Here is a 12,798-nt window from a genome sequence, read left to right on the forward strand (position 1 = left end):
CCGCCCTCTTTCTCTTTTCTCCTCCTCCTCCTCCTCTTCCTCCTCCTCCTCCTTTTGGTGACTGGGTCTTTCTAATTGTGTAAGTAAATATCCTCCAATATTGAAACATTCACAGGAAGGTAAAGAACTCAAAATAGCTTTAGGAAGTCCCTGAAAGTGACAGATTCACTAACCTCCTCCCTGCCAGAGAAGCAATAAAAGCCAAGGGTCCTTCTCAGAGGAACAGAGCCAAGCTGTAAAGAATTCTCTGAGTGTAAATGTACAGATCTGAAGGGCAAGGTATCCTGGCAACCAGGAGCCAAGGAATACCACAAAGTGACATTGAACAGCAGACTTTTCACAAGATTTACTGGGAAAGACACAGGAGAATGGCTGCCTCTGTTGGGAGAGAAAGAGCTTTCCAGAGTGGCCTGGAATTGGGATTTTTTGATCTGATCTTGGGGTAAACTCAGGGATTGGTGGGATTCTGTTTAATTTTGATTGGACATGTTAATTAGGTGAGCCAAAGGGGGCTTTTGATTGCTGGACTTTAATACTTTGATAGCTGGGCCTTGGTAGTCAGCCTCAGGAGGAGGAAGTGGCCAAATAAGGGACTAGACCTTAGTGGCTAGCTTTAGGAATGTAATCAGAGAGAAGGGCAAGGCCTGCCAGAGCCATGTTTGCTAGTCCTAGGCTGGCTACAGTTCCTTCAGAGGGGCTTACACTGCAGCCAGACCATGTGCCTGGAAGAAGCAGAAACCAGTCAAGCTGCCTAGAAGAGGTTTAGACCAATTGAGTCACTTGGAAGGGACACTCTCCAACCTGCTGAGCTGCCTGCAGGCTGTGCAGTGTGCTCCAAGTTCCTAGCTTTTGTCAGCTGTCTCCCATGCTGGTTGGGGTTGGCTTTGGTGATACAACTGTCTTTGCAGTCATTTCTGCTTCTGTAAGTGACCCTTCGTTCATACTCCTGAATTAACCAATAAAGCTCACTGGTTCACCAAGTTGGATCTTGGTGGTATCTGTGCTTTAGTTTGTTGTGGAGTGAGTAGGTGTGTGTACTGCCTCCCCAGGAAAAGTTTTGTCACACAACATATGTAGTCCTGGTTGTCCTGGAACTAGCTCTTAGACCAGGCTGCCCTCAAACTCTGCTTCCTTTGTGTTGGGAATAAAATGTGCCACTAACCAGCCTCCAACTACTATATTTCCTTTTTTTTTTTAATGGTTTTTTGAGACAGGCTTTCACTGAAGTTTTGGAGTCTGTTCTAGAACTAGCTCTTGTAGACCAGGATCACAGAGATCCGCCTGCCTCTGCCTCCCGAGTGCTGGGATTAAAGGCGTGTGCCACCACCACCTGGCCCCAACTACTATATTTCGGCTCAGTGAAATGTATTTTTTTAAAAAAAATCTATTAGGGAATTTAATTACCTATGTTTATAATTGGCATTCATTTTTTAAGAAGAAGCTAATCTGTAGAACTTATGAGTTAATTAAATATTAATCAAAGAATAGTGAAGCAATTGTTCTTATTTTTATAAATATTGGTATATTTATAAGTAGAAAATATTAACCTTGCAAGATGCACTTGGATGTTTAAGAAAAACTAGCTCATTTTAAATGTCTACATTTTAATAAACAACATTACTTTAAACACAGCAGTGGTAGGAAGTTCTCTGTATATGAAAGCCTTCTTCCAACAGTCAGTCCTCAGCTGACAACACCTTACACTGCATGTCCCCCTGGAGGACTCTGCGTTTGGGAGACTTCCAAGCCTCTGCTTCTGCCCCCAGTAGACAGCTATTTCCATAATCCCAGTATTTGGGAGGTGGAGTCAGGAGGATCAGAGGTTTAAAGTCACCCTTGCCTACCTCTACAGAGAGTTCCAGGCTGGGGATTAGGATGTAGTTCAGGAGAGTATTTGCCCACTGTGCAGAAAACCTTGGGTTATCTCTCCCAAGAACAGCATAAATCTGGTGTGGAGTTCAAGGCTAGCCTGGCCTACAGAGTTAGTTTCAGGATAGCCAGTAGATGGGATCAAAAACAGAGACCCACAGCCAGACAATGTGCAAAGAGTGAGAGACCATGGACACTCAGTCCTAACTAGGGTGTCTCCATCAAATCCTTCCGCACGGGGCTCAGAGGAACCTATGAAATCTTGTAAAAGAGGAGGCAGAAAGATTGTAAGAGCCAGAGGGGATATAGAACACCAAGGAAACAAGGCCTTCTATCTTTTTTTGTTTTGTTTTGTTTTGTTTTTTTGAGACAGGGTTTCTCTGTAGACCAGGCTGGCCTTGAACTCACAGAGATCTACCTGCCTCTGCCTCCCAAGTGCTGGGATTAAAGGCATGTTCCATCATGCCTGGCCAACAAGGCCTTCTAGACATAGCAGGACAACACACATATGATCAGAGACTGGCAACATGCACAGGGCTTGCATGAGTCTCAGCCAGATGGGGTCCCAGTTCTGAGGGGAAAATGGATGCAAGACCCCATCCCTGGGGGCTGGAGAGATGGCTCAGCAGTTAAGAGCATTGCCTGCTCTTCCAAAGGTCCTGAGTTCAATTCCCAGCAACCACATGGTGGCTCACAACCATCTGTAATGAGATCTGGTTCCCTCTTCTGGCCTGTAGGCATACATGCAGACAGAATACTAATAATATTGTATACATAATAAATAAATAAATAAATCTTTAAGAAAAAGACCCCATCCCCAACTTAGATACCATCACCAGTTGACAACTGTTCATAAAGGAAAAATAAGTTTTCTCCAGTGGAGTCTCACTGGGCATACAAACCACTGCTGAGCGCTCAGCAGGAGCCTGGGTTATTTATTATTCTTTTTTTCCTTCCCTTATAGATCTTTTGTGTATATATTATAGTTCCTCATATTGTGCTTTTATGGGATTTTTGTGTGTGTGTGAGCATGTATGTCTTTGCATCTATATATGTTTCTTGTGCTCTTTCTTTCTTTCTTTTCTTTCTTTCTTTTTCTCCTAGTAGTTTATTTGTTTGTTCCTGTTCTAGTTTGTTTGTTTTTATTTTATCTTATTTTATTATTTTTTTAGATGACTGTATTCTAATGAGAGAAAGAAAGGGTATAGACATGGGTGGGCGGAGAGTCAGGGAGGATCTGGGAGGAGCTGGGGAAGGGGAAACTGTAATAAGAATATATTGTATGTAGGGCTACACTGAGAAACCCTGTCTCCATAAAAATGTGTGTGTGTGTGTGTAATGGAAAAAGCTATTTTCAATTAAAAAAAGACAAAGAAGAATCAGGGCTTTAAAGAGTGCAATAGCTGGCCGGGTGGTGGTGGGGCTCTGGCTTAGCCAGAAAGCTTCAGGGGCTCAGCACCAAGGGACATAGATTACAGCCTTCTCCTTAGTAACCAGAATGTCTTTTGGGTGGGACCTTACCTTTTCCCAGAGTCCCCTACCCAGGCTTTGATCGGAAGGAAGGTTGGAGAGCAAAGTGAAGGCCCTTCAAGCTGCCCACATCCTAAACTCAGAAGCCTGTGAATATGACCCCTGGCAAAAGGAAACAAAGGCTTCAAACCAGCTGATCATGGGCAAGCAATGACTTTTTCTTGGGGCCAGTGTAATCACAGCCTGGAAAATGGTAGAGGAAGCCAGCAGAAGGCCCCCATCACAGGAAAGACAAGAGAAGCCTGGGCTCACTGCCAGGATGCAGGAAGGGGCTACCGGAAGGGCCATGTGACCTCTGGCAGCTGGAAAATCCTGGGGCAAGCTTCCTTAGAGCTTCCTGGAAGGAATGAAGCCAGCAGCATGTAATTCTGGTGACTCCTGCCAGATTCTTGTCTCACAGAACTTAAAATGACGAATCTGCCTTAAGCTGCCAGATTTGTGGTGACATTTCAACAGGAGGATCATTCATTTTGTTCTTTCTCTCCTTTTTGTTTTGTTTTCCAGGATCTAAATCTTTATTTGTAAAATTTTAGGGATAAGGGTTGGAGAGATGGCTCAGCCATTAAGGCTCATAATAACAATTCGTAAAATAAATAAATAGAAATAAAAATATGTGTTTGAATGTTTTCCTGCATGTATCTCTGTGCACCACTTTTATGCCTGGTGCCGAGGAGACCAGAAGAGGGTGTGGCACCCTGGGAACTGGAGTTATGGGTAGTTTTAAACCACCACGAGAGCCTGGAAACAGACTCCTGGGCCTCTGGGGCCAGTGCTGTCAGTTACTGAGCTCAAGCCCCAGGGTTTAAATTTTTTTCTTTTCTTTTTTAAAAAATAAAAACAACCAAATAAACAAAAACAAAACACAGAGTCTCACGGGGTGGCACTGACAACAAGCGTTCAAGTAGACAAGGCTGGTATGCAATTGAATATGAAGTAGTGGCTAACCTAGAACTCCTGATCCTCTTGCTTCTCCTCGGCCTCTGGAATGTTGGGATTACAGGCATGTGTCTTTTTTTTATTTATTATTTTATGTGCATTGGTGTTTTGCCGGCATGTATGTCTGTGTGGAGGAGTCATGTAGTTGTACTTTTCTTTTGGGCTACCAGCTCACAAATAATGACATGGAGACTTATTAATTATGAAAGCTTGGCTTTTAGCTTAGATTTGTTCCACTAGACCTTTTTTTTTTTTTTTTTTTTTTTTTTTTTTTTTTTTTTTTTTTTGGTTTTTCGAGACAGGGTTTCCCTGTAGTTTCTAGAGCCTGTCCTGGAGCTAGCTCTTGTAGACCAGGCTGGCCTCGAACTCAGAGATCTGCCTGCCTCTGCCTCCCGAGTGCTGGGATTAAAGGCGTGCGCCACCACCGCCCGGCCTCCACTAGCTCATATAACTTAAATTAATTCATATTTTTATTAATCTATGTTCTACCACATGAATTTATCTCTCTTCCACTCTATGTGACTCGTTCTGAGTCTTGGTGGCATCTCTTGCGGCCTCATCCCCTCTTCCTTTCTCTCCCTGGAAATCCTGTCTATACCTCCAGCCTAGCTATTGGCCGTTTAGCTTTTTATTACACCAATCACAGCTTCACAGTGTACAAATATCCCATAACAGTGTCAGATCTTGGAGTTACAGACAGTTGTGAACTGCCATGTGAGGGCCAGGATTTAAACCTGGTCCTCTGGAAGAGCAGTCAGTGCTCTTTAACGGATGAGCCATCTCTCTAGCCCCACAAACATGTGTCTTTAGGGAAAAAATTACCCTAGTTAGTTGACCAGATAGTGCTCCTAGGTACCCAGATTTTATTTTATTTTTCTTTCTCTTTTCTTTTTTTTTTTTTTTTTAACATTTATTTATTTATTATGTATACAATGTTCTGTCTATGTAGATGCCTGCAGGCCAGAAGAGGGCACCAGACCTCATTACAGATGGTTGTGAGCCACCATGTGGTTGCTGGGAATTGAACTCAGGACCTTTGGAAGAGCAGGCAATGCTCTTAACCGCTGAGCCATCTCTCCAGCCCCCTCTCTTTTCTTTTTTATATTCATTGATGGATCGATGGATCGACTGATTGACTCAGACAGGGTCTAGCTATGGGGCGGCACTGTAGTCACGCTGGCCTTAAACTTTCCTAAAATCCTCCGGCCTCTGCCTCCCGAAGGTGTGCAGCACCACACCGGGTTGGCATCCAAGTTTCTGGCTTTCAAATCGCACTAGTGCCTTGGTTGCTCTGAAATTCAGTAGGCGCCGCTTCGCCTCTGGAGCTTCCGGGGAGCCTGAGCTCTTCTGCCTGGCCCAGGAGAAGCCTTCCAACCTGACAAATTGGCCTGCCGCACCTATTCCTCCTCCCCTCCCTTGGTGGACTGTAACCGGCGGCTGTTGTGGACCAGACGCAGAGCTGGGTGAAGCGTAGAGGCGGCGAGACGAGCCCAGGTCTCTCTGCCTACAAAGAATGAGTTAGGGACAGAGTTGAGTACTGAGCCAGGGCAGCTCGGAGGAAAGAACGAGGAAAGAGCTTCAGGAGGTTGGCTGCGGCCTCTCCCGGAGGACACACACAGGCTGGGTGCGCACGTGTGTATACAAGTGCGTGCGCGCAGTGTGTCGGACCCGGACTACAAGTTCCAGAGTGCCCAGCGGCGCGCCGCCCGCGGTCTCTAAGCAGGTCGCCACGAGCTGGCACGCGCCACTCTCGTCCCAGAGTAAATAAGAGACCGAGCCCGACTCTCCTGAGCACCGTAAATAGAGTACGAGTGGGCGGAGAGCCGCCCGGCACCGCCTGCTCATGTCGCTGCAGAGTCAAGTGTCCGGCCGCCTGGCACAGCTACGCGCGGCGGGGCAGCTGCTGGTTGCCCCGCGCCCCTGGCCCGTCCGCTCGGCGGGTGGCCCGCGGCCCCGCGGCAGTGCGTGCAGTTCCCCGGTGGCGCTAAGTGCGCACAGCCTCTGCGCGTGGCCCTCGGCGGGAGTTGGGGCGTGGGGGGCGGCGGGGAGTGGAGCCTGGGTGCGCACCTGGGCCCCCCTGGCCATGGCCGCGAAGGTGGACCTGAGCACATCCACCGACTGGAAGGAGGCCAAATGTAAGTGTGAGCTCAGGGCGTGGGCCTCCCAGGCCGAATGGCACCCCACATGTCCCGAGACAATTGGGGACCCCCCTCAGCCCACAGCCATGTCCAGCTCCCACACCAGGTCACCACTTGACCAAGTGAGTGGGGAAGGTGGCTATGGCCCTCAGGAACCCTTTCCCCCCTTCCGCCCAGATCGTCTGGGACCTGCCACCTTCCTCCATGAGCATGAGGGAAACTGAGGCCCAGTGTCGGAGCCCATTTCCCCAAGGTCAGGCTCTAGTGTGTAGAAGCAAAGTGTGGTATCTTGGCCTCCAATACCTGGCCTTGCATGATGCTAGACATTTGGGGCCGAGTGGCAGGGATAAGCTGTGAGAGTAACACAGGGCTGGTGGCTGCCAGGTAGGGTCAGATAGCCCCAAGAGTGGCAGCTCGGGTGCCGGCCTCTCTAGGAGTGTGGTATGTGCCCGTTTTGCCCGCCTGCTGACTTCTGGCCCCTTGCCAGCAGCTGCCCCCTTTTTGGGGGACTGGGCTCATAGAACCTGGAGAGCAGACTGACACCAAGTGTGGGCTGGTGAGAGTCACAGATCCCCCCCAAGAATGAAAGTATTTCTCCTTCTGGACAGGCATGCCGGGAAGGGACCACGGGTCCTGGACGACCGAGTCTCTTAGCTGGAATGTAAAGTCCAGAGTCCCAAATAGCCCTGAGCGGCAGCCCAGTTGTCCCTGCCCTTCAGAGCCAGTCCCTCCCCTATGACTCTGGGCGGATCCTCTTTCAAAAGAGCTGCGAAGGCTCCTGTCTCATTGGCTGGGCTGCTGGTGGGCATGACCATGGGGGCTGAGCCACCCGGGTCAAGCTGGGTTGAAGCTAACCTCAGATTGGGACGTTTTTCGGAAAGAGAACTTCTCCCTGTGGTTTGAGTTGCTTGTCTGCCCAGGATCCTAAAGCACTTGACTGTCTTGTCTGGGAGCAGAGAAAACTTGCCACGCCCTCAAACTTGGCCGGAGGTTGGGGGCTGGCCCAGAACTCCAGCAGAGGGAGTCATTGTCCCTTCTTAGAGTTCATCTTTCTCGTGGGAGAGCAGCAACCAAGGGAGGTGGCAGAGGGCTGGGACAGCATCACACCTAGTGTAGGGTCTGCCTCTGTTTCTAGATGCCAGTCCTGCTCCCCTGGGTCTGTTTAAGCCCGGTGAGCTGGTCGTTGAGGCTCTGGAGAATCTCTGGTCTCTGCCATTTCCAGTGAGTGTACTGGGATTACAGATACCAGTGCTACTTCGTCTGGCTTTTAGGTTTATGCGTGGGTTCTGGCGTTCAACCTCGGGCGTCCAGGCTTCCATGGCAAATGCATTCATCCACTGAGCCATCTCCTTAGTGCTCAGTCAATAAACTTTTACCTCATACCCTGTGGGGGCCAGCACTGTAGGACTCAGCAGAGAGTGGGGAGGCAGCAGTCTGTCTAGTGGGGAAAACTATTGACATGGTCTCTGTCCTGTGGGCACTGTGGGGAAACTGTGTTGGCTGGGCCACCTGAGCTGGGCAGGCCAGAGGACGATCAGTGGCCTGAGGAAAAGAAGCTGTCTGGGAAGGGCATTCCAGGGTCAGAGGAGGTCCCACTGTGACCAAATGCAGTCCTGAGGCATCATCCGTGACAGTGGCTGGCAGGTGAGACAAGGCCTCTCGTGTTTTAGTTACCTAGTGTGTAGAAGAGTTACTCCAGGTCTCCATGACCTGGGACAGCAGGCTCTGGGCATGGAAATGGTGGGATGGCCTGGTCCAAAGACTTTGTTTTTGTTTTTGTTTTTGTTTTTTTTTTGAGACAGTGTTTCTCTATATAATCCCGAAACTCACTATATGGGCCAGACTGGCCTCAAACTCACAGAAATCCACCTGCCTTAAAGACTTTTTTTTAAAGGTTAGGATTGGGGGACTGGAGAGATGGCTCAGTGATTAAGAACACTGACTGCTCTTCCAAAGGACCCAGGTTCAATTCTCAGTACCCACATGGCAGCTCATGACTGTCTGTTATTTCAGTTCTAGGGGATCTGATACCTTCACACCAATGCACGTAAAATAAAGTTAAATTAAAAAAAGTTTTTAAAAAAAGTTTAGGATTAGTGGCACATACCTGTAATCCCAGGACTTGGTTGGCAGAAGCAGGCAGATCTCTTTGTTCCAGATCATTCTGGTCTGAAAGGCAAGTTCTAGACCAGCCAGGGCTACATAGTGAGACCCTGTCTCCAAAAACAAGACAACAAACAAGTAAAGCCTTCCTCTGTGGTCCAGGCTGACCCGGATCTCACTCTGTAGTCCACATGTACACGTTATGACAGTTTATGCTTCTTTATCTCTGTGTGGCCTTCCATCTTACAGATGTACCACATGTGGATACACTTTCTTTTGTAGATGGGTATTAGGGTTTCTCAGACCATCCTGATGTGTGTCTCTTATGGACATGTGTTTTCAGGGATATATCTAAACGAGGATGAGATATCCAGATGCTTGCTTTCCTGAGGTGATCTTCTGTCAGAGACTGGCACACAGTGATCACATTCCCACAACAGTAATGTATAGGCAGTTTAGGATAAAAAAATGTGGCCGGGTGGTGGCGCACACCTTTAACCACAGCACTCAGGAGTCAGAGGCAGGTGGATCTCTGTGAGTTCAAGGCTAGCCTTGTCTACAGAGCGAGTTCCAGGACAGCCAAGGCTGTTGGACAGTAAAACCTGGTCTCAAAAAACCACCACCAACAGATATATATATATATATATATATATATATATATATATATATATATATCAGTGGGTGTGAAAACCCTTGAACCCTTGGGCAGGGCTCCTCACCTCATGAGGAAGCCAAAGCAGTCTGGGGTTGCTTGGCACCTGCTCTCATCCAGGGCAACCCATGATAGCTTTTGCATTGCGGTGACCACAATAACTTCATTTAAGGGAAGAAAAAAAGAGACTCATTTTGGCTCTGTGCAGAGGCCAGGAAGGCATGATGCATACCTCTGATTCTAGCACTCAGAAGTAGAGGGAGGAGGATTGCTGTGAGTTTGAGACTGGTGTAGCAAGTATGGTGCTCCCTGGCAAGACTCTGTCTTAAAAGAAAGGAAACTACGATCATGGTGGCAGGAGTGGCTGGTGATGAGGAGGCTGAGGCTGAGGCAAGGAGTATGGCATAACCTGCAAGGACCAGCTCCTGGCTCTGCCAGTCAGCCCCCACTTCCCCAAGAACAGCGCCACCAGTGAGGGACCAAGTTTGTAAAATGTGACATGAGCCTGTGGGGGCTTCAGATTCAAAGCATAATCTCACCCAGGCAGCAGGCTGCAGGCTCACAGCAGGACGGCAGATGAGAGGCTGGAGAGCAAGCATCAGTGCTTGGGAAGGGCTCAGCCTTCCAGAAGAATCTCCTTATGGGGTGCTGTGCTATTTCCATTGCCTGCTGTGGTCCAGCTGGAGAGGCCTTGCCCAAGGCTCAGCTCCTTCTTCACCTCCTTGTTGGCTGCCTGCTTCTCTGGGTCCATTAACCATCCACATCAGGACAATCACCAGGCTGGATCCCCTCATGGGGAGACATGTAGACTTTTGTTTTTGTTTTGTTTTGGAGACAGTATCTCCTGTAGCCTAGCATGGCCTCTAATTCCCTGTATCATGGAGGACAACTTTGAACTTCTGGTCCTCCTGCCTATACATTATTCCAGATGCTGAGATTAGAAGTATGCACTACCAAGCCTGGCTTATATGATACTGGGGGTCAAGCCAAGTGCTGAGCTTTGTTAGTGGCAGATCTGATTGCACTGGTTAACTAATCCCCTTGGTTCTTGGGTGCCACAGTACCCTCCCTCCAACTAAGGGCCTCTTTAGGAGACTGGAAAAAGGTTAGAGAGATGGCTCAGCAGTTTAGGGCCCTGATGGATCATTTAGAGGGCCTGGGTTCACTCTTTATCTGTCGCATAGTGACCCACAACCACCCATCTCCATTTCCAGGGGACCCAATGCCTTTAACGGCACCAGACAGACACATGGTGCACATTCATACATGCAGGCAAAACACTCATGCAATACAATAAAATAAATACATATTTAAAAATTACTTTTAAAAAGCTGGGTGGTGGTGGTGCACACCTTTAATCTCAGCATTGGGGAGGCAGAGGCAGGTGGATCTCTGTGAGTTCGAGGCCAGCCTGGTCTACAAAAAAGCTAGTTCCAGGACAGGCTCCAAAGCTACAGAGAAACCCTGTCTCAAAAAAACCGAAAACGAAACAAAAAAAAATTACTTTAAAAAAAGACTGGAAATTTCACACTGAAAGGCTGTTGGCTTGAGGAAACTTAGCTGAGGCCACCAGGAACATCTAGGGGCTCTGTCCTAACCTCGGCTTCTTGGCCCATGCTGGAGCAGAACTGTGTACTGAAAAGAAAGAACGTTGGTGCCTTCCGACTTCAGCAAGTCCCAGGATCACGGCTGCATGCTCCCTGAGCCTCCATTTCCTCATCTGTGAAGCGGGATCAACAGTTCCTGCAGTCGTGCTGGGCTTACATCAGAGTGACAGCCTACAGAGCTGCCCCTTTTCACATTTCTTCCCCGCCTCCCTTTCACTCTGTGCTGGGCTCTTACAGACCAGCCTGCAGTCCCTGTCCCCGGTGGCTCATGGTGAGATTCCTATGCTTCAGCTGCAGGTCCTGTGGAGGGGCCAGGACTGAGGACCATAGGGAACGTCATCTCAGTGACAAGTATCTCTGATGGGACTGCTGAGCCAGCGTATCATCCAGGCGCACCTGAGAACGAGGGGTGAGGGCATCTCTTCCATGTTGGGATGCAGTCTTGGTACACTCCAGTGTGAGTGGAGGCAGGTCGAGAGCTGCAGTGGGCTTCACACTCTGTTCTTCCCTGCTTGAGTCTCTGCTCCCAGGGGCTGGTGAGCACAGGTGATTAATGCCACAGACGCTGCACGCCGCTGTGTTCGAGTGCACAACCTTATCAGCTGTGCCCACCTGGTGTTCTGCAGACTCAGCCCTCCCCCCCCGCACCCTCACAGGTTCAGCCTGTCTCATCTCTCCGAACAACGTCTTGCAAAGTGTCATAAAGATACTTCTTAAAACACATCATTGAATTCCCGTTTGCCTGGCGCGCTTTATGGCTCTGGCGGAGCCTGCTTCCTCCTGCCCAGCTTTCGTGCCCGCGAGCCTCTGGAAGCTTAGTCTGGGGTCAGGCTTCCCCATCAAAATTTACTGCGAACATCTTTTTACAACACCTGTCTCAGTGAGCCGTGAAATACTCTCGCCTCTTCAAAAATGATAGAGAATGAAAATGCATGTTTTACATCTTTTATAAAAAAATAAAACCCACTTGTGCTTTAAGTCTGCATCTGACTTGGAAGGAGGTGGGCAGTGACTTCTGTGTGGGGCAGAGGAGGCCTGAGAGATGATCCTCAAAGCTGGAGCTGAGGTGAGGAACAAGTGCTTGGGCCCTGGGGCAGAGAAGCATCTCAGGCAGCTGTGTAGTTTTCTGTCCCTCAGGAGCCTGCCATGACCGTGGCTGTGTTTGGAGATGGAGACACAGTACTGGTGTGCTGGCCTTTTGTTCATGTCTCATACAGCCCAGGGTAGCCTTGAACTCCTCATCCTCCCGCCTCTGCTTGACAAATGCTGGGATAACAGTTGTGTGTCACCATATCTGGCTCACACTGGCCTTTTGAGGTTGTGTATTTGGGGACCAGATGTCCCTGAGACTGGTGTAGTGGTGGTTGTGGCAGAGACAGGGCGCCGTCTCTGGGAAACAGTGCTCTATTTGGACTCCATTGGAGCAAGAGGGCCTTGGGAACTGTGGCCATTCAAAGCAGGCACCAAGGTTATGAAGGACAGATCCACCTCAGGTTTCTTTCATCTGGGTCTGACAAGGGCTCTAAAGTAGTGACATCTGTCAGATGTGTCTGCCAGGGGTCTGGGTGTCCTTGGGTCGTGGGCCTCATTCCATGTGGCTGCAGGATTGGTCCCAGCCTGATCATCTCAGCAGTGCCTGTAGCTGGTCTGCGGTAGCTGCAAACTGTGGAGTCACCACCACTTCCTAGGTCTAACCAGCTGGAAGCATCCACATTTGACTGTGCCAAGGTTCAGGGTGTCTGGTCATGATTGCGTGTGATAACTAGTATGGGGAGCTAAATAACAGCCAGAATTCTGCTGCCCTGCTTTCCCCGGGAAAGGCTTTGCCCTCTCAAATCCTGCCCTGGTGGGTGCCCCTCCTGAGGATCTGTAGTCCTGCCTTCTTTTCCTGAAACTGGGACAAGGCTTGAACCCAGGACCCATGCTTGCTAGCTGAGCACCTTACCACGGAGCCACTGTTGTT

General features: G+C 49.0%; 1 protein-coding gene across 2 annotated transcripts in view; it reads left to right on the top strand.

The window, feature by feature from the left end:
* Window positions 1-6,105: 6,105 nt before the first annotated feature.
* Macrod1 (mono-ADP ribosylhydrolase 1) overlaps window positions 6,106-12,798 on the top strand; it is a 140,442-nt gene continuing 133,749 nt past the window's right edge. Inside the window, exon 1 of one of the 2 annotated variants that reach the window (XM_038325108.1) lies at window positions 6,106-6,470. In XM_038325108.1, the coding sequence (XP_038181036.1) occupies window positions 6,179-6,470 (292 nt within the window). In that variant the 5' untranslated portion in view covers window positions 6,106-6,178. The remainder of the gene's footprint in view (window positions 6,471-12,798) is intronic. The other variant, XM_038325119.2, reaches the window with a different exon arrangement.

The sequence above is a fragment of the Arvicola amphibius genome, chromosome 1 (assembly GCF_903992535.2).
Source record: "Arvicola amphibius chromosome 1, mArvAmp1.2, whole genome shotgun sequence".
In the NCBI taxonomy this organism is placed as follows: domain Eukaryota; kingdom Metazoa; phylum Chordata; class Mammalia; order Rodentia; family Cricetidae; genus Arvicola; species Arvicola amphibius.